Source organism: Eucalyptus grandis, chromosome 5 (genome assembly GCF_016545825.1).
Source record: "Eucalyptus grandis isolate ANBG69807.140 chromosome 5, ASM1654582v1, whole genome shotgun sequence".
NCBI classification, from domain to species: domain Eukaryota; kingdom Viridiplantae; phylum Streptophyta; class Magnoliopsida; order Myrtales; family Myrtaceae; genus Eucalyptus; species Eucalyptus grandis.
The window spans coordinates 33081117-33108227 of record NC_052616.1 but is presented as its reverse complement, the minus strand read 5'-3'; the positions used below and the strand labels follow the sequence as shown (position 1 = coordinate 33108227).

The 27111-nt window shown below is 38.3% G+C and overlaps 3 protein-coding genes across 3 annotated transcripts; 1 reads left to right on the top strand and 2 right to left on the bottom strand.

Moving 5' to 3' along the window:
- Window positions 1-4171: 4171 nt before the first annotated feature.
- Window positions 4172-7046, top strand: LOC104444805 (cold-regulated 413 inner membrane protein 1, chloroplastic). The gene is made up of 6 exons (XM_010058554.3): window positions 4172-4487; window positions 4613-4744; window positions 5309-5404; window positions 5665-5729; window positions 6461-6530; window positions 6615-7046. Exons 1-6 carry the CDS (start codon window positions 4318-4320, stop codon window positions 6775-6777), a joined length of 696 nt encoding a protein of 231 aa, XP_010056856.2. The 5' UTR covers window positions 4172-4317; the 3' UTR covers window positions 6778-7046.
- Window positions 7047-10190: 3144 nt separating this feature from the next.
- LOC104444806 (PLASMODESMATA CALLOSE-BINDING PROTEIN 1) lies at window positions 10191-12187 on the bottom strand. The gene is made up of 4 exons (XM_010058555.3): window positions 11853-12187; window positions 11207-11746; window positions 10890-10920; window positions 10191-10805 (listed from the first exon to the last, which is right to left on the bottom strand). The coding sequence occupies exons 1-4, from the start codon at window positions 11911-11913 to the stop codon at window positions 10574-10576; spliced, it is 864 nt and encodes a 287-aa protein (XP_010056857.2). The 5' UTR covers window positions 11914-12187; the 3' UTR covers window positions 10191-10573.
- A 2971-nt stretch (window positions 12188-15158) lies between these two features.
- Window positions 15159-26696, bottom strand: LOC104444807 (carboxyl-terminal-processing peptidase 1, chloroplastic). The gene is made up of 13 exons (XM_039313054.1): window positions 26261-26696; window positions 26023-26142; window positions 23710-23847; window positions 22639-22743; window positions 22345-22510; window positions 21111-21190; window positions 19443-19487; window positions 17744-17827; window positions 17113-17151; window positions 16956-17018; window positions 16070-16199; window positions 15721-15822; window positions 15159-15585 (listed from the first exon to the last, which is right to left on the bottom strand). The coding sequence occupies exons 1-12, from the start codon at window positions 26657-26659 to the stop codon at window positions 15767-15769; spliced, it is 1425 nt and encodes a 474-aa protein (XP_039168988.1). The 5' UTR covers window positions 26660-26696; the 3' UTR covers window positions 15159-15585; window positions 15721-15766.
- Between the last annotated feature and the right edge of the window lie 415 nt (window positions 26697-27111).

The following is a 27111-nucleotide window of genomic DNA, read 5'->3' as shown; positions in this document are numbered from 1 at the left end:
TCGGCCTCGCCGGTGGCCAAGCCGGCCTCACCGGGCCGGGTGAGGCCCGCCTGGCCACCGGTGGGGCTGGGCATCGCGAGACAAGCCCAACCTCGGCGAGGTTCAACCTTGCCAAATCGGGGTGAGGTCGAGCCTCACCCGGCCACCGGTGGGCCGGGCAAGCCTTACCGGGGCCAAGCGGACCTCGCGCAGCCATCGATGAGGCTCGGCCTCGCCAGATATGGCTCGACCGAGCCTCTCTGGTGGTTGGGCTTGCTTTCGGCGAGCTCGCCGAACCTCGCCCTAGCTTGGCGAGCCTCCGGCAACCAGCGAAAGGCGGCGAACAGTGGCGGCGGGATGGAGAAGAAGAAAAGAGAAGAATACAAATAGTTGGTTTTGATTATTAGATTTGTTCCCGGAACAAGAATCAACTTCTTCTTTTTTTTTTTATTATGTTCCAAATCTAATTCTAGGAATAAAAAAAAATATAAATTTGTTCCGAGAACAAAAATTTTACCAAACGCGATTCTCGTTCTCAAACTATTCCTCGGGAACAAAAAATCAGAATCAGGCACTTGTGGGGATGGTTACCAAACAGACACTTAGCATATGCAAAGTTTTCACTTTGTCTAGGGGGAGGAAACAGCAATGAATGTCTTTAAACATGAAATTGAGGCTGAAAATTTTGGACATAGTTCTTAGATCAATGCCATCTTGGACATTGTGAAATATATTTTAACTTGACTCAATCTCTCGAGTCAAATTCTTCACGTTAAAGGATTTTTGTTATTTTTGTTTTTATAAAAGAACGCCAGCAAATGACACGGGCGGCCAGTGAGCCAAATCACAATAGGATTTCACCTGCAAATCCTAGGACACTGTCCTCATAAACCTCAAAATTGAGCAGAACTTCTTGTTCAATCCAAGATTATGATCTTCTTTTTTTAGTCTAGTGTAACGATAGTAATGTTATTTTGAATTGATGCTGAATAATTGTGGCCTAAAACCCAATCCCAAAAGCCGAATCTTACATTTTTTTTTTCGTTGAAATGAAATATTGAGATAAATGGTCAGCTTGAAAGAGGAAAATGCCGTTTTAGTAATGGGAAAGAAAAAAATAGGCATAATTTAATTTTTAGTCGTCGATGTTTGATAAGAAATAGTTATAATAGGGGACAAATGTAGAAATTTTTCTTATTGGGTTAAAAAATTGGTGAAGGATTACAATATTTATAGCTAAATTAATGTTCTTACAAATTAAAAGCCTGAAAAGTTTGAGGAGTAGCATTTGTTTATTTGTATCAACCACATCTTCATTCTTTTAGGTTGTTTCGCCAAAAATAAATGATTTGAAAAATATTTTGATTGTCTATGCAAATGTTTGGACATAAATAATGAAAATATTTCTTATTTAATAATTATTTTTAAGCGATATAAATGATTATTTTTAGAAAAATGATGCAAAGGTTTATGCAAAACGTCCATGAATTGATCTATCGCCAAAATTATGAAGTTTGATAGAAAAAAAAAAAAAGTTGAGGAGCGCGTTCAAAAGCCACCACTGTGGAAGTGGCCAAGTCCAAAAGTACCGACTTCTTGACAAATCAATTAATGATTAATTTATAGTGAGAGAGCTAAGTCAATAGACAGGATGGTACCATACCGTTTCATCCTATGAATAATCTCAAATTGGTGTATCAGCATAGTTCCATAACTGGGGAGACTGTTTAACCCAGTTGGTTATGGAACTGTGCCGAAGGCATGGTTAAACAGCCGTAGGATTTTCACCTACCTCATATCACGTCGGGCAAGGGACGGGGATTGGTTACCCCATGCCAGCCTAGTTGTAGTTTGTATTTCTACAGACACGGTGTTTTTGAGATTGGTTACCCACATTCACTATCTATGAGCCTCCAAATTCCCGGCCTATATTTATCCACCCGGCCGAGAGAATGGGGAGGCAAGTACGGGATCTCTCACCCCGAGCGGTTTTCCCACCTTTACCTCCATTGAGCAGTTTAAGGACATGCTCAGGTCTAAGACACATTTATTTATTCCAAAATAAATTTATTTTTGTGAAAAATCTAAAACCACTACCTCTATGACATATTCAAATCGGTACCCCTAATTTCGGTATCGGTTTAAAATTTTTCGTGAGTTGAAAATTAATTTTTGATAAATGTACTATAAGATATTGCTTTGACACTTTTCACGAGAAAAAAATTAATTTATGATAAATATGTCGTCGTGAAAACCAATTTGACATATTTTGTGAGATGAAAATTAGTTTCAATCTATGTTAAGGATATCGGTTTGGGATTTTTTAAGGGTATTAATCAAAAAATAAATATAATCAAATTGCGTGAGATCACATTCAACGGTCAAGTACTTGTGAGTGAAAAAGTACAATTGAACGATCCTAGGCAACTTGAGAATCATTTAGGAATTAGAACCAAAGGACGTGGCAGCACCTAATTGGTCAAGATAAAGCCTAAATTCAATGCCAAGCGACCTTCCATCACATGCTCCGAAGAAAGAAAAAGAAAAGAAAAAGCAAAACTTTTGATCACATGCTTTTGCTTTTGGCATGCTGAATCCATTTTTCACGATCAAACGACCAAACCGAGAGCGTATCGGATTCCATCCCTAGTTGCCTTGTAAAGGTAAAAGTTCAAAAAAAATGCATTAGTTACTTGTAATCATACTTGCAAATTTCACAAAAATTTTGTGGCCTTATACAAATAATCTCTTACTTCTCAAAGATAGTACTAGTTTTTAATTTTGACCTGATATACATATCATTATTGGATTTTTTTATCAGTTAAATCTGATACTTAAATTATTTTTAAATGTTCAATTTAGTCTTTACACTTTCAGTTTGTTCTATCTAGTCTTTCAATTTTTGCAATAAAATCAAACTGATCTTTGTACTATTCATAAGTATCAACACTTACACGATTGTTCAAACTTTAGAGTATTTTTTTTCAGACTTTAGAGTATTTTTTTTATCTCAATCTATTTCATAATTTAACAAAAAAATACACTAAATCAATTTGATATTCTTTCTTCCACTTTAAACCCATCTTCTGACACTCATATGAGATTTTCCGGCCACAAATAATAGATGGACTTAACAGAAATTTTAAAACTATTCCACGTCCAATTTTTAGGATGTAAATAGAATGGAAAGAAAATGTAATGAGATATAGGCTCCGTTTATTTTGAGAAATATACGACATTTCAAAAAAAATATTTTTTTGGAAATTATTTATTTTAGAAAAATGATAATATTTTTCTATTATTTGGCTGAAATTCGAAAATGAACAAACTTTTTTTTATCGTTTGGTATATAAAATTTGATTTGATTTTCCTCAATAGACAAATACTATTTGGCGGGTTAGTAACTTGCATATAGATAGTCGGGGAACTAGGTATGGGCCATAAAGTCTTGAGTTAACAGTAATGGATCCCAAATTGGGCACGAGGATCGAGGCACGTGCACTTGGGTCCTGAGCCCGACTTTAGTGGACCCAAGTGCAAGCACTAGCATCTCAAGGCTAGCCTTGGTGGACCCCCTTACGGCCATTGGGGATGCTTGGGTGTTGGGGATCTGAGCTTGAGTACTAGGATTCCACATTCAACCTTTGTGGACCGGGGTCCAGGTATTAGGGCATTGGGTATGGGTATCGAGGGTTCAAGCCCAATCTCAATGGACTCAAGTGTGGGCACTAGGGGCCCAAGCCCTAGCATTTGGATCTTAAGCTTTGCCTTAATGGACCTAATCGAGGGTATTGGGGTTCGTGCATTGAAACTAAGGTCATGTACCTAGCACCAGGGTACTAAATACCTAAATGCGGGCAACTTGAGAATCGGTGTCGGGATATGCGTGCTTAGTCACTTGAGTTTTAGGCTCAAGTGCTAATACCTTGTTATATATTTGAAAAATGATTTTCAATTTTTAGTGGGGAATTTTTTTTTCTGAATTTAAGTAAATTTTTTTTCATTGATTATGAAATTTTTTTCCCTTGATTAATATTCTCAAGCGAGTTTTTTCGTGAAATAAACGGAAGTTCAAAAGTCGGATCCTGACAAATTTCATGATTGCTTATCTGAAAAAGAAGTTAACCCCAATCATCGTCCGCCAAAAAATTTCGAGGATCTTCACGAAATAAACTAGATCATAGATACACACCCACACGAGCCCCCTCTGTTTCTCTCTCTCTCTCTCTCTAGATTTTCTAGTCAGTTCTGCACTGTCTCTTTCCTCTGTCCGCTCGCTGCTCACTCTCCTTCGAGCTTTTGGCCAGCCAAAAACCCAAAAGCAAGCAGCACACAGAGATGGCGACCCTCTCTCTCTCCTCCCCGAACGCGCTCTCTCTCTTCCACCGCATCAGCAAGAAGCCTCAGCTCCTATCCCCGAAACCTCAGCTCGTCGGCGGCGGCGTCCGCGACCGCACGTCGCTTCTCTCGCACCGCGCGACCTCCTCCTTCGCTTACAACCCTCTCAGGTCTCGTCTCGCCCGTCTTGAATTCGCCGTTTCGGACGTCCGTCGATCTTGAGGACGTACCCATTGACGAGCTGGTCTCGAAACTGATGCCGGGTCGTTTTTGTTCGATTGGTTTTTTTTGCTAGATATGCGGTCGAGCGCGAGGGGACGGCTTTGACGAGGAGGAAGATGAAGAGGGGCGGAGGCGTTGGTGCTGTTTGCTATGCCGCACCTCTCACTGCCCGTAATATCCAGTGGATCTCCGCCATCTCTTCCGCGTGAGGCTCTCTCGCTGTGTGATGAATACTACGACATATTCATTTTTCACTCGGTGTTAGTTAAATTTGACTCGATATGCATTAGGGGTTGTTGAGATGGTTCATGGGTTGGTCTGAGTTATAGGAGACAGTTCAATCTGCGAAATGGAGTCACCAGTCCTTGCCAATATGACATTCGATCTGAATGTTGCCAACTTGTTGCCGAGGCTTCAGATCGTGTGAACTGGCAAAGTAATTTCGGGTTCTATGAAGTATTTCGTTTTTTCTTTCGAAATCTGTTGCACCCAATGAATTTCAAATTTCACCGTTCAGATAAGCACTGATTTAATCCGACACGAGAGTATGGAGAGTGCGATCTGACAGCCTTCTTTTCGTCACTAATGCTTTTTGGAAAATGCGGTAACCTGTAGTGTTAGTATCATTTCAGCGGACCAGTCAAGTTTGCCTTTGCTTCTGAATGGTCTATGAAGAAGCTGAGGAGCAGTTATTGGTTCCTTCCTGGTGCTACTTCTCTGCTTTTCAAGATTGTAAAGCATTTTCTTATGAATTCTTGTATTGATGCAGGGTACTCATGCTTGCAAAGGGGACTCCTGTTCAGAAGTCCTTTCTTGTTCCGCTGTTTGCTCTGCAAGCACCATCCAGTCTCATTTCATGGATGAAGTAAGATATCTTCCCATGTCTGATCTCAACCTTCTTCACAACCATGCTATCTAACCAGCATTATCCTTCATGGGGGTGGTGATGGATTTGTTTCGGTCAAAAGTTCTTGATGGAATCTGTGCCCAAGTATTTGGCCTTTGGATGGAGCACAATTGTCTCTGCCCTAGTATCATGTTATGATCGAGTTTATGAAATACTTAGCCTGTAATGTTCTTCAGAGTTGCATCTTTGTTAAAATTCTGGTGATTTGAGTTTTGCAGGGGTGAATATGGCATTTGGGCTGCCTTCCTGGCACTTCTTGTTCGTCTTTTCTTTTATATTCCAGGTATGTTGACTACCTATGCTTGATTTGCGACTGGTATGCATTTTCACTCTTCAAAATTAGGCAGGATCATACATACTGCCCTGAACTGTTGACTTACTGGCTATGTATTTAATTCTTCTCTTTTTTGGCATAACTAGGAAACTTGCAGATATATCCGCATAGTCACCGCCTTTAGGTTACTTACGAAGCATTCTGATGTTTATCTGGTTTCTAAATGGTAGTTTTGCTAGACTCCTGTACAAGTTTATTCATCATATCCCTGGTTTTGGGGCAAATTATGGCTGCGGCATACTTAATGAGAATTTATCTACTTATTTTGTTAGTTCACATATCAGAATAAGCTATATTGTACTCCAGTGGGCTGTCACCAGTCACCACCAAACCTAAATTCACAGTAAATTGACAATCTATCGAGGGTTTAAGGGAAACAAGGTTTTGTTTGGAGATAAGGGGCAGTGGGGAAGTTGAGGGATGGGAAGAGAAAGTTGGAGCAGAAACTCTTAACTCAAATGAATTTTGAATTTTTTCCTATTTTCTCTCCTCACTTCTCATTTCCCCTCCACCTTATGTTACCAAACAAAGCATAAAAATTAATGGCACACCCTTGAAATTATCACAAATTTCTTGTACATTTCTATGCAGTTCTGTTATTAATGCTGCCTTGTACTTTTTATGCTACAAATTAATGACGGCTAATTTGCATGAATTCTTATTTTATGCTCTGGTCCTAGGTGAACTCGAGTTGCCATTTATGGCATTGCTACTGGTGATTGTGGCTCCTCATCAAGTTATGAACTTGAGGTAAGTTGAATCTTTCTTTTGGTGGAACCAATGTCAGGCTTGTAGTTATCTTCTATTTCCCGACCTCTATGATATAATGTACAGGGGAACGCAAGAAGGTGCTATTATTGCAGTGTTAATAGCAGTGTATCTGGGCTTTCAGCACTTCTCCCGCACCAGCTTGCAGACATCATTCGAGCAAGGTTCAATTGTCGCCACCATAGCCATCATTTGTATTGCAGTTGCCTCACTGTTGTTTCTAATCTGAACTTCATGGAAAAGGTTACAAATAGATATGTCATGTGTTGTGCCGTGAAGATTGTAAAATAATCATCAGTCTGTGTCCTGGGAGATGTTCCATACAATCAGGGACAGTATAGTTTTCTAAGATAGGTTGAGCAGTATACAAAAGCAGATTTTTTTTTTTTCTTTCTCTATGTAATTGAAAATTTTTAATGTTTCCCATGGACTTTGGACTTCTTGTATAAGGAATAATGCCTTTGCCTCATCGATCAGAGATTTCATCTCTTTTCTTGTGTTTCTGGGCAATTTTCATTCTGGGGTCTGAAGTGAGAGGGGAAGGTGAGGATGGAGCTAGCTTACGTCAAGTATATGATGAAAGTGAAAGAGAGAGTTGCTCCTCCAGTGCATGCAGAAAGGATGTCTATAATCCACGTCTATATCTATATCTATATCTATATGGTCTTGTATGATCTTTTATAAGAAAGAGGTTTAAGTGAGGTGCATGTAACTTTTCAAAGTATGGGGGGGACAAGTGTAAAGGGGCTTCTGTCGTGCCCGAAAGGGCCCGGTCCGCTGTCATCTTGCGTATTATCTCAATGTCTTTTCGTCAGCACTCCAGTACAAGTCGTCGTAAGACACAGGCTTTAATGCAAAGACGAAATCTATTTCTTTGGGGAAAATGATATTTGATGATTTCTCAACTTTACTCTAGTGTATAACCTCCTTTATGAATTTTTGATTTGTTTAGATGATTCTTGAATTTTTTGTTTATATTTAATTTAGTTTTTCAATTATATGAAAATATTTAATATTGTAATTTCATTAATTTAAATTAACTGAATTTGATGATTTGGCTTCTAATCCGGTACATTCAAACGGTGGGCAAAAAGGAACTTACAAACAGATTTTTTTGGGTTAGAAATTCAACTTAGAATAGAATATAATAGTCATTAAATATGTTTAATTTGTTCAATTAATAAAAATTATTATTCATGTTATTGGATGACTTAAATTACTATATCTTGATTTGAGTTAAATATCTTTCATAGATAATTTGCATATAAGGTTTGTTTTTTTCATTGATTATTCAAATGTACTTGATTGGATGCGAATGGTGCGTTTGGTAGCATTTTGTTATGGGGAATAATTTTTTTTTTAGAAATAGTTTTTTTTATTTCTATTTTTGGAACAATTTCTCATTAAAAGAACGCATTTAGTAATTATAAAAAAAATTATTTTCGGAATAGAAAAAATAAAAATGGATTTGGTATGCCTTATATATATATATATATATATATATATATATATATATATATTTGTAACATAGAATTTCTTTTAATTTTCTAATAATTTTTTTAGATTTTCTTTTTTTCCTCTCTTCTTCTTGCTTTTCCTTTAGTGAGTGGCAGAAGCGATCGGCGACTAGTGGCAGCTGGTGGTGGAAGAAAGTGGGGGCGGCAGATGGCGGGAAAGAAGAAGAAGAGAAAAAAAGAAAAGACTTATTTCTAAAAATTGTTTTCGGAAATAAGAAGTTATTTTTTCTACTTCTTATTTCTATTCCAAATTTATTTTCCGGCTACTTTTCTATTTCTGGGAATATAAAAATTAGTGGATGTTATCAAATGGATTTTTGTTCTTTTTCTATTCCGATAAACAAAAGAACAAAAAAAATCAAGGAGTAGAAATGTACCAAGCAAGCCCCCAAATTATCAAATTTTGTTAATTTGAACTAAAGGGAGGATAAAACTGGAAAATTTCATATAATTTAGAGGTTAGATTGAACATTTATCGAAAGTTTAGGAATGACATTACACATGTGGCTAAAGTTCAAGAACGATATTATACATTGATCAAAATTTAGGAATCATTTGTGCAATTATTTCATTTATTTGTGATCCAATGGGAGCTAAATCTAATCACTCAAGGGATTAAAAGCCCAAGCGTAAAAGATTTTTTCTTTTGGCCAGCCCTAAGTGTGAAAGATTTGCACAAGTTGCATTGAGTGAGGACAATATAAGAAAAAAAAAAACATAAGAAAGTGCTTAAATAAAAATCTAAATTAAGTGAATTAAAAATTAATATACAATAAGAAACATGAAACTTGAAAATTTGTAAGTGCATTATAGAAGGCTGTATTTCCAATAAAATCTTTTGATTAAAATTATGATTTACAGCTAAGTATGAGAAGTATATTAAGCAAAAGTGCGACTGCCATACAAAGTTGACAGATTGATATTATCGAAACTACAATTCAAGTGATCCCATGAAAGCTCAAAATTAAACCCTACAATTTAATGTTAGAGCTAAACTTAAAATATCATTAAGGCAGGAACTCAGGATCACTCAAAGGCTCATGAAGTTGAAGTTCGAAATGGCATCTTTATGGAATAATCAACTTAAATAAGATCAGTTACCCAAATTAACATAAGGTTTATGTGATTTTCGTTGAAATTTGAATATTAGTGGATCGGATGAAGGCATTCTTTGCAAACAAGAAATTTGATGCATACAACCTCAGTGGACAAACATAACTTCCATACATCGCTAATTATTACAAGATGTAATTAAAATTGCCAAACTTCGCTGATTATTGACCTCAACAAATAAACAGATTTTATAAATGTATATGGCTATGGTGTTCATTCCCATAAAATGGAAAGGAAAATCATATTTGCACGAGGAAAATTCAAAATGCTTATTTCCGCAGGTTTAAATAGTAACGAAAATGACTAATACAATTAGAAACCCCAATCTATATTATTGACTGTGATACAAATATCCCAAAATTTTCTTTTGTGTCACTAAAAACCTAAGCTTGCCCATTGTGACACAAATGCCTTGAACTTTTTTTGTTTGGTGTCATAAAAAATTCTGAACTTATACCGGTGTAACAAATATATCTTGGACAAAACTAAAATAAAGGGTATTTATGGGTTTTTTATGACAGAAAAAAAAAAGTTGAGAGTATTTGTATCATAGCAAGCAAGTTTAGGGTTTTGGTAAGTATTTGTGTCACATTAGGCATAGTTTGGGGCTTTGGTGGTATTTGCCCTACTGAAAATTATATATTGAAGTTGATGAAAAGAGAATTCAAGAGTGAGATTTGATTATCGACGGATCGAATTATTTCATCAATTAATTTAAGCATATTGTTAATTTTGTCTTTTGATACCCACCATTTTTACAAAGAAAATCAAGAGCCTCTAAAGTTGAGTTTATCATCTCAAGCGATACTTACTTTTCGATATTGTAAGGAACAATACATGGCTCGCTTGCATTGGAGGAGGAAGGATAATAACGATTTCACGTCTTAAAGGGAACGTGTTCTTGAAGTTTCATGTGGTTACTGCAGAAATCTGTAGATACCTTATCCCCTTTACTCAGCTTGCTACGTTCCGCATGCCGCTATCAGCATCTGAACAATCGAACTTTCCGATGTCCATGAAAGACAAGGAGACATCTTGCTCATCCAGAAAACTAAATGAATTATTATCTGTGTTGGCTAATTGTGTGTAGATGATTCTTACACTATATGACTATTCTGATTTCCTGTATTGTAAATTATTCTTCTGGGTCTGCATCTATTCTGGTGTTGATGTAAAAGACAAGAATACAAGAGATCTCGTGCATCTTGACTGCTTCCAGGTTGGCTTCTGTAGGAAGAGAGCACCACCTTGAAGGTCGATCAGGCTCCGATAAATCAAAATGCCTCCTTGCGTATCCTGGTTGTCTCCTTCAAGTGCAAATACCATGAGATATGCAAGGAAGCGATTGAATTGCCTTCTCATAGTAGCGCTAGCTGCAACTTTCCTTGCCTTGGCTTAGGGACCACATGCAGGAAGCGACCACGACAGGCAAGCTGCGATGAGTAGAACCGCAAAGCTGCATGTGATGGAGGTGGCTGAGCTGGGAAGTCCCGTCGGCTCTGCAACCCCGAAGGTTTCTGGTGACCCTGGTACTGAAGGTGGGGTTTGGTAAACTGGTGTGCTATATGTCGGTGAAGGTGGTGAAGTAGCAGTCGGTGGAGTAAGAGAAGGTGGAGTTGAACTTGCGCTGCATTGGAAAGTTCAACCTTGTCATTCTCGGTCACTTAGTATATCGCAATGAGTGATAAAAATAATAGGTTCTGAGGATTACCCGGAAGATGAAAAGTGACAGCTTCCATGACCTGCCATAAATGAAGCAAAACGAAAGATCGATGCTAATTAGCTACACGCATTGAAGCTGCCTAAAATTGATTTTCTGTGGGTATTGGGATTTCTAAGGTCAAGAAGTTTCATTGATATTTAGATTAGTGCCATTGAAGCTTGCTCATTTTAGAGCTTTTGTGGGATTGTTAATCAAGTTATTTCCAGTGCTAATGACTCGTAGAATTTGTACAGTACCAGATTTAAGAAATATATGATGGATCCCAGTTTTCCAGAAAATGAAAGTGTCTTATAGAAGTATCTTACTTGGGTCAGTTGAAGTGAGTTGTGCCGTTCCTCCAAAGGCACAGCTAGTGGGAGCCGGATTCTTCTGGTAGTATTCATTGAAGGCATAGGAGGCATGATCTTGCAGGGTGTTAGGATCATAGCAACTCGCGCCCTGCTGTATCGCTGAGCAGTCTGTGCCTCCATAACCGCAAGCGTAGTCAAGAGCCACCTGCAGAGCTGTTTGAGACGCGCCTGCGTTCGCGACACACCATTGTCCGCTTGATGTTGTCGGCGTGGTAGTCGGCGTGGTAGTTGCTGGAGGCGTGGTAGTCGGCATGGTAGTTGCCGGAGGCGTGGTAGTCGGCATGGTAGTTGCTGGAGGCGTGACTTGACTTGGGATTGGCAACGTGGTGGCTGGCGGGGAAGGTGATGCTGGGTTCACAAAGGGAGTCGAAGAACCTGGATTTGTCGGGTTGACAATAGGAATACTTGCAGGAGTGGTGTCTCGCTGCACAGCAAATGTGGAAGTTGATAGTAGTACTTCACTATGCTCTTTCAACTGCTGTGCAGCTCTTGAACCTGAGGAACATGACGAGAATCAAATCAGCAGCAAATGGTTGGACTTCAAAACTCCAAAATTCATCTTTGGGACATCGGAAAATTGCCGAAACTGAGCACAACATACCTGGATTGAGGCATAGACACAAGAGGAAGAGTATGTGGCAATGGAGAACCAAAGGAGGCATTGCTTCTGTGATGAGGGCTTGGAATTTCTTCTATGTATCTGTCTGTGGAACAATGATAGAGAAGCCAGCGTTTATTAAATAAGAGAAGCAACGAGGGCTTTATTGCAGAGAAGGCTTCAGGCATTGGTTCAGAATAGTGAGGAGGGAATTGTAGATGAGAGAAGGCAGGGAAGGAATCAGAGCTTTCTTGGGCTGAAGAGAGACCCCCAAACAGGAAAGGTGGGGAATTTAGGAAACTTGAGAAAGCAGGCATTGGGAATTGGTGGATTGCGCAAGCAAGTGTTAGGGGCCTAAGGAAGCGGCAAAAGGCGAGGGGCAAAAAGGCAAAAGGCGAAAGAGTGATCCGCTTGGGGATTTAAATCTGGGTGTGTCTTGGGATTCTAGATTTACCATTTAAGGCACAGCTCATTCTAGGGGCAAGGATTCCTTCCTACGTTACCCTGCATCATGGGACTAAATGGAAAGGGCAAAGAGAATATTGATAATTCCTGTGGTTACTTTACATCTTATTGTCATGAATTGTGAGAGAAGTGAGGCAAAATGGGCTGGCACATAGGGGCCACTCTCCAGGGTTGCCTCACCACTGGCATTGTCATGGGAGAGCAGGTTACAACAAACATAATAGATTCGAGCAAGGATTAAATTGTAGACTCTAAATCTGACATGGGATGTTTACGTGATTTGGTGGTGCGGCTACTCCACGGGAAGAAATTGACGAGATGGATTTACTATGATAAGTAAAAAGGAGATTACTTGAAAATTCTTACATTCACGTTTTTTCCCGCTGCTAGATACGCCCAAATCCACAAGAATCACTCACGAAAAAAGAATTCTCTCACACTTCGACTCTTTTGGATGACGCCTTTGAAAACTTTTTTAGGTTCTCACAAGTATCTTCTTACCAAATAAAACTACAAAATTAGCTTTTAACAAATGCAGAATGGGAGCCACGTCTCGGGGTGGGTATTTGCGAAAATTGGCTCGGTCGCATTATTGGAAACTGTTTTCAATCCTGAGGATTTGCCAGCAACCGGGGTACATCTTGGTCGGGTACCCGCTGAGTTGCCGGGTTTGTCCAAGCGGTAGGCAGGCTATCTTCTAACTCAAATGGAAATATTTTCAAGTCACAATCAACGAGTCTCCACCTTGGTCATAAGTTCAACTTCACCGTTGTCTCCCCAATCAGCGTTGGAATTTGGCCAATTGTATATGCTCATTAGCATATCTGCCGCATTATCTTCTATAAACTTTCTCGGTGGATGCGGTTTCCTATGACGAAATATTATGTGTAACGTGGTATGTGACATCAATGTGTTTGATTTGCCTATAATACATTTGATTTTTAGTCAAATTATTGTGCTCTAATTGTCGCACTAAAAATCAATTTTCTTTTGCAATAATCATAGATCAATGAGCAAACCTTTGAGCCAATTAGCTTCCTTGATTGCTTCGATCGACACCAATATACTCTGCTTCAATTGTCGACAAAGTAACCACTGATTGTGATTAAACTATCCAACTAACGTCACAACCATCAACAAAATCATAATCCATATAATATGTTACACCTCTCGTAGCCCATATCTTCCCAAAGGTCAAATCCACGTCATTTGTTCCTCTTAGCAACCTCCGAATCCATTTCACAACTTCCCAATATCTTTCTAAGATTACTTATACCTTTTCACAACAGTATTGACACTAACGTTTGGAGGGACACATATTCTCTTGTCATTGTGGTACAAGGTCAGCTAAAAGCTCAAAGTGCACAACTAGCAAGTACTCATGGTTTGGCATCGTGCATGCTAAATTATCTCAACACTTTAGTAGTGTGACTTCTCTAGCTCATTAGCCGTCTTTACGTCCAATGGCTTGGGTCGATCAATGATTGACTCATTAAAAGTGACATCTTATTTACCGTGTTAGTGAGATTCGAACAGGCGCTCTCCATGAATTAACTAAGCTCATGTGCCACATAAGGTGTCTAGATGTGTATTTTGTTATGGTTCACCTTTTCAAACTGCTTGGTATAAACAGTTGAACCGTGTACAGCCACCAATCCGGTTTGGCCTGCGGTACGGCTCTGTATGGACACCAATTTTCTTTGCTAAAAGGAGCTCCACGCTTATCATGTCTATTGTCCTCTCCGTACAATGGCGTGCCAAGCCTGATTGACATGATGGTCTATTCTTACTATTTAAAAAGTAGGAGACAAATTAAATCTCAAAATTTGGTTGTTCAACCTACTAATATAATCTGATAAAGATAAAAAGGTGGGTTTGGGAGCTTAGATAAAAATGCTGGATAAGATAAAAACTAATTCTATTTGGGCTAGACCACAGTCACCTCGGTGATCCACGGTCCTCCTCCCTCTCGGCCTAATATTATTTTTTAATTTCTTAAAGTAATTATTTAAATATTCTATTTCATTTTATTTTTGTGATTATATCCGCCGCCATATTTGATGTAGGCCGAGTTATATTGCATTAGATCTCTCTTTCTCTGTGGCACTAGAATAAAGGGAGTACTTATTTCAATTGAGAATCTCATTGGACATGTCGGAGAATATATGTACTCATTTATGAAAAAGATAGACGTATTGACACATGTATCCGCAGCCGGTTGTCAGTTAATAATTGATAAAGCAGCGACAAGAAATAAAAAGACTTTAGGGGTTTTCTAGGATTGCTTTCAGAAGTTAACAAAAGGAGGGAGGGAAACGATTCCGAGGCCTGATTATATTAATAAAAGCAAATAACGAACGCCAGATCAGGTCCCTAACTTGTGTCTTAAACCACATCTGTCGTGCTTTAGCTGGACAAGGTAGCACCAGAACTCGATTACTCGTCTTTATACCGTCCGAATTCGCCGCTTTTCGAACTCGAGCTGGTTTACGTCGTCAAGTTTGGCGCGGATTCCATTCCACAATGACAAGGCAAAAGGATGGTTGGGAGTACTCGACGCGTTGTCGTGGCGACAAAAGCGAATTCGCATTTGATTTGAGGGGAATTGAAATTCGGAACTACCGTGGCTGTTTTACCAGGCGGATCGAGAATGTTAACTTTAACAGACAGATTGGGAATTAGGGGATCGAAGAGACTTTGGAATAATTTCGCCGCAAACAAGCTTGTCTAGAGCGAGAACACCTATCGAGCCGATAGCTAGCATTCGACTTCATCCCAAGAAAAGAAAGAAAGCATAAACCTCATGAGAAATCTAAACCCTTTTGTCGACTGAATGCACCAATCTTTTCTCCGAAATAGCAAGATTTGCTTCTTTCTTTTTCTAATTGTTGTTACATCATCTAGTTCAAAGATGACAAGAACACGTATACTTCGTCATGATATCGTATTTACACTTTCGAAATCATCTACAGAAGAACATCGCAAACCTGGACATTCCCAAACACGTGTTATGAACTCTCTAAATCGGGACCTGTAATCCAATCCTCAGTGGGGTTTAGTTATATGGTCATAAACTCCACCTTGGCTAGAAAATTCGGATCCAGAAGAAAAAGCTATCCTCCTCCGATGCAAACAAGTCGCCCTTTCACGGTCCAATGCAATCAGGTCAATCGATAATTTCCCTAACACACTCCAAAGCCATGATCCACCTGATGCAGCTGATAAAAGATAACTTGTGATATCCTTTATGGAACAGTCGCATGTTGTATTCCTGTAAAAGGTGAAATGCCTAAAGAGAAATGGAAGAATATGATAAAGCTGTAGTCTATTGCTGAATAATTCACGTTCACAAATTGATGCCCCAAGTGGAAATATAAGCTAAGAAATACACGAAGCAAAAACTTACCGGTGAAGGCCGACAAAGGAAGTTGAAGGGTGGCCGGCACACGTGCTTATCCTTGTCTAAGCATTTTACACTGAGAAATGTGCTTGTTGACCTCGTTCCAAGCTGCACGAGGGATCTATTGGATTAGGTGTGCCCTACCAATTATCTAGCACATTTTCCTCGTTAGGAGCAATTCTTGCTTTCACTTGGTCTACTGAATATAAATTCAGGAGCCATCTGATCAGGTGGCATGGAGCCCATGCTTGCATTGATCCAATATGGCTTATCATAATAGACCAGCCTAACCAAGATTTTGCCCCAACATAGGCAAAAGGTGGAGCATTAGAAAAAAGGAAGAAAGTATATGTACCAGGGAGACTTCGATAATCTGGCTCTATTCCATTGCCATTTATGTCCATGTGATTTGGGGTCACATACTTCCCGATAGTGACGACAACGCCAGAACCATCATCAAGTTCAAAAACGGATTGGATCAGACCCTGTGAAGAATAGGTACTCAATCATCTTTATCTCACTCTAAGTTTAGACTTGTAGTAATTCACTGTCAGCAATTTGAACAGATTATTTTAAGCCAGTTGTTGAAAGTTGAAAAATAATCACAGTGAAGCAACTTACGCCTATACAGAAATATTTCTGTACTTGATTTCCTACATAAAGAGTACAAAAAAGATTCCAAACAAATGAAAAAGGGAAGATGAATTCGCAAAGATTCCTAAGATGACTTAATTAGATGAAATAATGTAGCTAAAGGCATGCCTTAATTGACTCTACTTGCTACTGTCTGTTTAATCTAAATCTCGTGGCTCACATGCTTTCACATTTTTTCTTTTTTTTGACCTGGTAAACCTGAAACTTCACAAAATACAAAGATTGATGCGTAAGTTAACATATCATTTTCTCATAATATTCTGAAATTAGATAATATAATTAAGATATGGCAGGAAAGTAAAAAGTTGCTTGCTTTCTTTTTCTTAAGCAAAAATAAACGCCTCCTAGGTATAATTTATCCCCCTAAAGAAACAGTTCATTCTATTTGCGTCCTCAATAATATGCAACACAGTTGATAATCCGTCTGTCTCATCTGAGAAGCTAATGATAATACCACAGTGGCTCATAAACCTAGTGAAACTGATCATAAAAATCAGTAAGTGTTGTCTGCTAGATGACCTGATTCCAGATCCTCCATGAAAAATTATGGCCAACGAATTTTACCAAAAATAGATCAACATCAGTACCTTGCCAAAAGTCCTTTCTCCCACAAGAACAGCCCTACAGTTGTCATGAAGAGCAGAGGCAACCTAAAATAAAAGTCAAATGGTCATAATAATTCAACTTAAATTGAGATGACAGAACTCATAATAAGTTGCTCATATTTCAGATTAATGAGCTTACAATTTCACTAGCGCTAGCTGTCTTGTTGTTTACCAAAACCTGCATGAGAGGCTAAACTGTTAAAATGACGATTTATGTGTCACCATGAAATAAAAGTCTACAGAATTGGCACAAAAAAAAACTTGTAGAGTTCTAGTTATAACAAGCTACTCAGTGGAAGTTAGCGGAAGTCAGTAGTATGCCCAAGCAAGAAGAAAAACACCACTCTTCATGCCTCTCCTCATTATGCAAGTCATGTTAATGAGTGACCTAAAGAAACTTGTTAAGCAGGGATTACACAAAACACGAGAACAATCAGTGCATTGGTTTCTGCAGAGTTTCATCAATTAGTTGCTTAACAAGTGCCTCTAGGGTGGTTTTTAACAAAATCCTTGTTATGCACAGAACACAATAATAGTCAGTGCATTGGTTTGGCAAAGTTGTATCAATTAGTTGCTCAACAAGCGCCTCTACAGTAGTTTTTAACAAAAATCATTGTTATGTTGAAGGATTTAAAATAGAGGTTTTCTTTTAAATGAATTCGCATAATAATTGAGAGAAACTTTTGGAACCAGAAGTTGGGTGTCAGTCCAAAGAAGAGAAACATCTCTAAGCCTCTTAGTAATAAGTTAATGCAACTCTTATTACATACAATAACTGGATCTTTGACCAAAGGAGCAGCACCAGCAGTAATTGTTGTCTGGTACTGGGAATCCCTTCCAACAGTATAAGTCACCTGTTTAATTGCATCAACAGGACAAAATATGGTTAACACAGTCTCCATAGGATTCAATATAAACACATTATGTAATCAATATACATGGTTAACAAAGGTTACTATCAACAACTCTTTTGAAAGCTACCATATAATAATAATAATAAAAAAGAAAAAAAAATTACCTCAGTAATAGAATCCAAAGGATAACACTTACTGGAGGATAAAAGCTTGAGCCGAGAAGAAACAATTAGCCATTTTAATTAACAAGTAGTACATACTATGTGATTAGGATTCCTTTCTCTTTGAGTCCCAGATACTCTACAGGTTTTGCTTAATGGTTAACTTGTATATAAAAGGAATGGGTGCTATAAGGTACTTGTTAATTTTAAGTATTTAAAAATAAACTTCAAGATCTTTTTTCTTTTTTTTAAACTTCAAGACAAAATACAAAGATTGCTGCATAAGTTAACATATCATTTTGACCCTCAAAATACCCCTGTGCATGGTAACGTTCTTGTTCTTTTTTTGTTAGAGAACAGAAATAAATAAAAAGTATTTTGTTCCTGGGGAACAGTTTTTGAACAAAAGAACGCGTTTGGTAACGTTTGTTTCGGAATAAAAAATGAATAGAAACATGTTTGATAAATTTTATTCTTTTTTTGTTTCTTTTAATTTTTTAATATTTTTATTTTATTTTTCCTTTCTTTTTATTTTTTCTTCTTTCAGCCGGTCCCGGCCTCCGGCGACCGGCCGACGGGGCCGGCAGCCTCGCCCGGGCAAGCTCGAGCTCGGCCTCGCCGAGGGCCGGCGATGCTCCAGCGAGGTCGCCGACCCTCAACGGCGTCGCCGGCCCTCGACGGCCGGTCGCTAGCCATGGCCGAGGCCGGCAACCGGCCAAAAAAAAGAAGAAGAAAAGAAGAAGAAAAGAGAAGAGAGAGAAGAAGAAGAAGTGTTTCTTCAAAATTGTTTCTGGAATAAGAAGTAACTTTTTGTGTTTGTTTTTTTGCTTCAATTTTGTTCCGGGAACAAAAAAAAAAAAAGAACAGAAACGCAACCAAACGCGTTTCTGTTCTTTTTTGTTCAAAGAAAAAAGTGTTCAGAAATAATCGAGAAACATTTCCATGCAGGCCCAAAATCACCACCAAGAGGAGAATGTTCAGGATAGTCAACTGACCGGAAAAAAATGTCATTAAGTGAAAATCTCACTTTTGTCACACTTTAGATTTCCTAACCTACCCTTCCATTACATAACAGAAATACCATATATCTTTCATAACCACCTATTAAAAAAATAGCACCCACTTTCTTTCTACACATAACCACCTAATTAAGCATGCAATGTAGCGAGTGCCGTTAACCCTTATGTCAAATATGTCAATTTTAAATGATCAATTAAGACATGCTCATGCATGCATTAATGTAAAGTGGTTCCAATGACAAATTATTGTAGAAGAAAAGTTTGCTGTTTGCAGCTATCTGTTTTAATTAATTGCAGCAATATCGATAACAGATCATACAAGTTTGTGCGGACAATCTCTTAGCAACCATATAGGGGAAAAAATACTTAAATCACAAATAAGCACCATGGCACAAGAGTCACTAAACTCTGGAAAATCCACATGATATAACATACCGTTTCTCCTTGGTTCAAGAAGAGCTTAGCAATTTCAATTCCAGCCTGAAAGATCAGAAGAGGTAAAAGTAGCATTACCAACAGAACTCTTTAAACCATACTACATTTACTTCCAAACTATGCAACTATGCATATCTAATAGTTCATGAGGTACTGTTTAACCATCTATCAATTACATATGGATTTTGAGTTCCTCCTAGTCTGCTGATCCTATATATTTCAGCTTAGATTGCAAACAGCTTGGTGATGATCATTGCAATGACCCTCAGCCTGACTGTATAAGATTATTTCTGGCCTCTACCTACATAAGAAGAATCCGATGCTATATCATCAAGTTAAAACAAATCTCTTCTCTTAGAATCTACATAATGACCTTTTTGCTAAATTAAAAAGCTGGAGCTGTTTTGCACCTATGTATAGGACTCAGCAACCTCACACTTCACATACAAAGATACAAAACAAGAAGGAGACAGAAATATTTCTTTCATTTGCATTTAAGAGAGTATTGGAATTCCTTCATCAAGATATACTGTCTACAAAGTTGACCTAAGTCTTGGCACGGGTCATAAGCTTCAGATGTGAAAAAAAAAAAAAAAAAAAAAAAAAGACGCTCTCGCCAGAACAATAACAAACATGGACACAATTATAAAACAGCATAAGATACTTGGTTTCAATAACTCCAAATAACCTATAGCATCAGTGCACTTATGAACAAAATTAAGATCAAATAAGGTCATGCTCTTGAGAAACCTAATGCTGAAAAATAGTTCCGTCTTTTTAGTGGACATGGTGGATCAGACAGTGGAGTGTATTTGCTTGGTTGATATCATTCCTAACTCTATTGGAATGTCGCAAATGGGCATGGTCAGGCAAGAATCTTTTATATTTTTTTGTAACCAATAAAATGAATTTAGATGAGGAACCAAGGGGATGCCAAACCATTAAAAAAATAAGGAGTCCAATCCATCAAGGATAGCATTTACATCAAGACTCGTGCTGTGCATACCAAAAGTTCACAGTAAAAAGGCAAGAGCCCCTAGCTTTTACTAAATGGCTCTTAGAATTATTGAAAAATCTCCTCTTTCTCTCCCTCAAAATCAGCTAAAAAGTTACCAGAGGGATCAAAAGAAACATCTTCCTCTTCTCTATGCTAGCAGGGATGGCCAACGTGCTCTTAGTTCTTTTTCCTTTTCACACTTGTTCACTGAGTGTACAATACTGAATAACCATTGCCAGCAACTGATCTTGTATAGCTATCAGAACAACCTAAAAAGTTAATGTACAGCAAAGAATGCAGGTACACAGGTCAAGTCTGAATCAATATTGTCAGTGTCAGAAAAGACATAGAATTTGTTGCCATTTATGCTCATTCAATCTATGCTGCTACAGTAGAATGTTTGTATGAATTGAAAAAGCATACGCCAAAAGTTCTTCTAGAGTCAATTACATAGAGAAATGTGAAAAACAAAAACACATTTTTCTCACAAAAAAATCATCCATGCCAACAAGCACATATTTTTTGGTCCGGAAGACTCACCATAGGAAAGATTTACAGTGCAGAAAGAATTTTAGAATTTTAAGAATCTGACAGAACAAAGGCTTGTAACTCTGGGAAAACACAACATAAGAATACTTAAAGCAAACTGTATATCTGTTGACATCAGACACATACCTGCACAAGCCCCCAAGATTATCTCTGAGATCCAAAATGAAATACAAGGAACCCATCTCTTGAAGGCGCTTCATTGCTACAAACATCATCACATCCTTCAGATTTATAAGAACAACACTACATAGAATCTTCAGAAGGACATAAAAGTCCACATTTGCAAACTAGAGATATTGAAAATACTCTAGTAGTATTGACAAGGCTGATCACTACTACTACTACTACTATGAAGGTTATTTCTATCCCAAATTTATAATACTGCGTTCTATGCATGGTGACAAATCAGGCAGTGCAAAATTTACATAATCCACTTCATTTTTGATTGCAAACTACCATGCCCCATAACAAATGAGGCAACATGCAGTTGCTATGTAAGCTTCATTTAAACACGCAAAACATAGATCATAACAAAAATATAGAAAGCTTGTCATAGTTTTGCAAGAACAACAAATTCTACATCCAGCATGCATTTCTCTTCTAAGTAAAGTTATACAAATTTGCAATACAGACATCTTATCAACCATTTTAGCAAAGAAGGAAAAGGCTGATCACTTCAACTACTATTATGAAAGATTACTTGTATCCCAAACTTGTAAAAGTACCTCAAGCATTTTCAATTTCAGAAGAATTGTAAACAATATTATCTTCATCAAGAATAGTTGACCTTACTGCCCTTCTAACACATGTCAACCTCGCTCACAAAAGGCAAGGCATTGTCAGGTTGACTTTTACTATTCAATTCTTCACTCAATGTAAACCCTGTGGCTCAACCATTTTGATTTTTTTTTTTTAAATCCAAAACTCCTGAAATTTCAAATATTGACACACAAATTAACATATGATTTCCTCATAATTTTCTTAAACTTGAATAATATTTTAGATTTGGGTTGGAAAGCACTTTTTGCTTTTGCTTAAGTGTAAACAAACAGGCCCTAGAACTTCCTCATGTTTGCTTTTTTAATAATGTGACTTCTGAATAAGAGAAAAAGAGACAAGCATTGGCTCATCAATGCTCATGAGCAGAAATAGCAAAACGAACCAGCTGTAACAACATCCAAGCATATCCAGCTTTACAGTTACCAGTAAGTGATAGAATACCTAAGTTGCTCATGGCACGTAACTTCTTATATTTCTCTTAATGGCTAAAAGAAGAGTGTATCATCCACTCAAATCACCAAAAGAATCCCCAAGATACCGCAAAGGGATTTAAGAAGTTAAATAATGAATGTTCACCTGTAACAAGATCTTTTATGGCCAATGCATTGAACTCCTTCAGGCGTATGTAACCAATAGACATGCCATTTTCTGCATCTTCCAACCGATATAAAACTGGGGTTCGTGCAACAAGTTGCCTTTGGACTTCGAAGGAATGAACAGGTCTGCAATTCCCATGTTTGACCTGTCATAATTTTTCTAAATATGAGAATTCAAAAAGAAGATAATCTTTCTTAACATGTATTGCACTTGAAAGGAGAGAACAAACTAAAAGCAAAAATGCTCCCAATAAAATTGCTTTAGAATATTAACCTCAATTTTTACTGAAGTTCCATTTGGTCCTTGCAACAAGGATGATACTTCGACTGCTGATTTTCCTCTGATATCATCTCCATTAACTGTCAGTATTTCATCTCCCTGGCATGAAGAGATAAGACTATCACAAGATGATACTCAAGGTAAAATTGACAAACATGAGGCATATTTTTAAGAGGATACTTCAGAATATGATAACTCTTAAAACGGCAATTGCTATAAGAGAATCAATCAAAGCAAATCTAACCATGCCAAATACGCATGTTCGAATATATCTAGGTGAAACTAAAACTGGTAGAGTAGGAGCTCATAACAAGGGCTGTAAAGTATAAGAACCTTCCCATCGAGAAATTGTCCTCTGCCTTCTGCCTATAGCATGATAAAAGGACATAAAATTCTTTCTTGAGGAGTTCTGCTCAGTCTCTTACACCAAAACACTAAAGCTATCAGAATGGCTTTCGGTAAGTTATTAAGATGCTTTCTTAAACTAAATAGGGTCCTTCGAGGAAATACTATTCATACAATACGATAAATTGTACATTAAGTGGTCAAACAATGCATGACAAACTACAAAGCAGTCAAGGACAGAGAAGTTCTTTAATGTGTAAAAAACAAAGCCCAGATATGGAAATGCAAAATTTCCATGATAAATTTAAGTGAATCATGACAAGAGGAAGGAGAATTTTGTTCCTAGAAGAAAAATGACACAACAACTCTGTTTAAGGCCTAGCATTGAGTCTTGCTGAGATCAGATAAACTCGAATAAAGTTCACTAACCCCCTAGCAATGAGTGTGAAAGGCATATTTAATCATCACGTAGTGAAGGAAAAATAAGCATTCACATGTAAATGTTGGTCAATGTGACCACTGCCAATGACAAATGAACCCATGAAGACTGGAGAGTCAAAACAACCTGTAACAAGCATGCATGCACCATCAAAGAGGTAACAAAATTGAAGTTTGTAGTTTGTAACAGCAAATTGAAAAGACTAAATTTAAGTATCTATAGCAGTATGAACATGTGCACTTACTACTAAGTTGTACATCTATGTTTAGATATATTTTTACCTGCCTCACACCAGCAGCATGGGCTGGTCCATCCAGTAGAAGTCCTAAAACCTTCAGTCTGACCATTCCATCATCATCCTGGACTTCCCTTAGATTTATCCCAATACCCGTCATGTCATACCTAGCCATCCTGGAGAACTTTCATCATAACGACATGTAGAAACTGAACAGATTGTTAGTAAATGCTGAAAATTTGGAGTGTCTATTCTGTCCAAATGAAAAAGACAACCACCAGAATCTAGTAATGTACTATATTTGTAGGCAAACAGATGGTCATCATGCCTTACACATTAAATCAATATCCAAATGGTATGTTCCCACTCCCTGGTTCTTTTAGTTATGGCAGTGGACACCCCCCCCCCCCCCCTTTTTTTTTTTCTTTCCCCTTGGTCTCTCAGGAAGTTTTAGGTGCTATGATTAGGTGACTTGGAGAAACAATCTCCCAGAGAACAAGTACTTGGCATAAAATAAGAACAAGCAAAAGTGCAAAAGACAGCACCAAAATGCTTACCTACATATGTGCCACTAACATTCTCCCAAAACCTCCAATTATAAGTTACAACTACCAGGCCTCTTCCCCCATGGATCTTCAAATGACATAAATTATTCTACCTTAGTTGCCGATGTAGTTGTTGCTTTTTAATAGTCAATTATGCAGAACTCCATTCAATTGATTGAGCTAACATAACAGAGAATTAAAATTAAGATCAATAAATTTCTCATATAAATACATTAACAAATGGGAATAGGATTATTGCTTCATAAAACATGCTTGATCATGTCACGTGTTACATCTTGAGCCTAGAACGAAAAAACAAGTGTCCCCTACTGTCGCCCCCTAAGAATCACCCCGCAAACCTTTCATTATCAATGGAAAAAAAAAAAAAAAAAAACTTTCATTATCAAGATTATGCATCAGAAGTCCAGAGATGATATGCAAGTTTTGACCTAGGTTGAAGTAGGGAGTGGTAGACATCTGAAGATGTCGACAGAAAGCTTAAAGAAAGATCTTGAACACTTCAATCTTACCTAACACTTGAAACCAACAAGAGGAGACTAGTGTAGGAGGATCCATGTGGCTGACCCCACATAAGGGGAAGATGCTTGTTACAGTCAGCTTTCGATTATGTTACTATTATGTAAGTGATCGACGTCAACCTGATGTAAATGAAATTTCATTTTTAATCTTAGCTCAAGCAAAAAGAACTATCTTGGGCTCAGCGTAATTAAGAAGAAGCACTATAATTGGGAAGTGTTATACATTGTAATTTTAAGTATATTCAAATATATCAAGCTTGTTTATTATAAGAAATAATCCAAGACATCCTATTAGCAGAGCTAAGTGGTACTAAATGTTGGAAAACAGTACTTCTGGGCCTGGCCATGGTCCCTCAGAAGGGACTAATCCCCAGTGTACCCATCATAATCCGAGTTTACTTTTGTCATAACTCCTATACAACGTGTTTTAACACATAAACACTCAGAATTGTGTTATGACTATTCGTATAGGAGTTATGACCAAAAAAAGAACTTGGATTAAGACTAGTATGATAGGGAAGTGGTGTCCCTTGAGGGACTAGATGAAAGCCCACTGAACAAATTCAACAGCAAAAGTTCCAAAGGACTCCCACAATATCAGCACCAAAGCTCTAATGGTGAAATCTTGTTAAATTAGTTCTACAAATTGATGATCTAAACCATCATTTTCCACAAGAAATAGAAGGTAAATACAAGACACCTAAGGCAGAATGATTCTGTGGTTGTGAAAGGAAGTCCATGAAGTTTGTGAAGCAAAAGATGATGACCAAGTAAATTTCATGCTGACAGGTATACAAAATTGACTGCTGAAGCTTTGCCATAATCTTTAACAAATCTCTCTAATTGTAGTGGACAGGATTAGACTAACAACTCAGGGAAAAAAGCTCTACTGGTATTCATCAACATACTACTGCTGATTAGGGCAGTCACTATATGGAGGACACTAATAGACCCATTAAATAATTCTAGAAAGATGAGTTCAAACAAGGACAGAGTTCTGAGTTACTTCTTAAAAAACTTTCTCTGATATGCATAAATTGTCACTGATCTGGACATTCTATGGAAAGGTGCAAACTTAAGTATGTTAACATAATGCAAATTTGTGGGCCGTAAAGAAAATGTAATGCAAGTTTACATGCAATGCAAATTCTTTATGGGGGGTCAAAAGATTATGAAATGCAAAAGAAGTGCCAGACTCCTCCATCCCAGTAACCGCCATATCCACACACATTAATATACCCCAAAATTTACAAGGGTAAAGAGGGAGCTAATCACCTCATCAGGAGAAAGAAATCGAGTGTAAGGATCGCCCAAACCCGCCAACATTCGTCGTATCAATTCGTGAGCCTTTGATCTCGTCGGAATTGAAGTACTCAGTATGTCTTCCTTCTTCCGCTGCGAATTAAGCAAACACAACAGCTCAATACTCCACTCCACTCACAGCATAAAAAAATCGAGAGGTAAAAAGCAAACCAAAAGATCACAAGCATTCAGAGAGAGAGAGAGAGTTTGCCTGCCACGCTTCAGGCGACCAGCTACGGCGACCGGTGCCGAGGAAGCTCTCATTGACGATGCTCCAAGCTTCCTCCACGATTCCCTCGTTCGTCACTCTCTCGGGCACGGCGGCCGCCCCGTCCTCTCCCTCCTCCTCGCGACAGTACTCCACCGCCGGCGGCTCGGACCTCGTCGTCCGCGCCGGAGAAGACTCCGCCGCGATGGACGGAGGCGAGAGCAGGAGGCCGAACGAGAGAGCCCCGGCCAGCGCGGCGGACGTGAGCTTCCTCTGGACGGACGAGGCGCGGGGGACGGGAGTCGCGGCGGCGGCGGCGGCGGCGCGAAGCTGAGCCGGAGAAGGTGGCGGTGGCGGCGAGAGGGCGACGGAGGAGCTGCAGAGGAGCGATAACGGCCCCATGTTGGCGTTGCGATACTCTCTCCTGTCACCGAAGCAACGAGAAGCAGAAGAAGATGACGATGATGGAGGTCGTGAGAATTTCTTTTATTATTATTTTCTTTTCTTTTTCCATGAGCGGGCTTGGGAGGGCTCGGGTCGGGCCTGCTTGGGCCCAAATTTCTAGACTTTTTCCCAGGCTAGCCTAGGCCCAAACTGGAGGATATGGGCAAAGGCCCACTTTTGTGCTTTTTATCCTTTCAAATTCCAGCTTAAAAATTAAATAAGTATGGAAAAACGATTTTTTGGGGGGATTTGTGGTATTTTATTTTATTACTTTATTTACGGGTTATACACTATTTTTTTATGCGACGTTAGAAATTTGGTGTTATTATTATTTAATAAATTTTAAATGCCGAAGCAAATTCATTAATTACTTTAATAAATGTGTGGGCGTGGCAAGTCCTTGAGGGCCT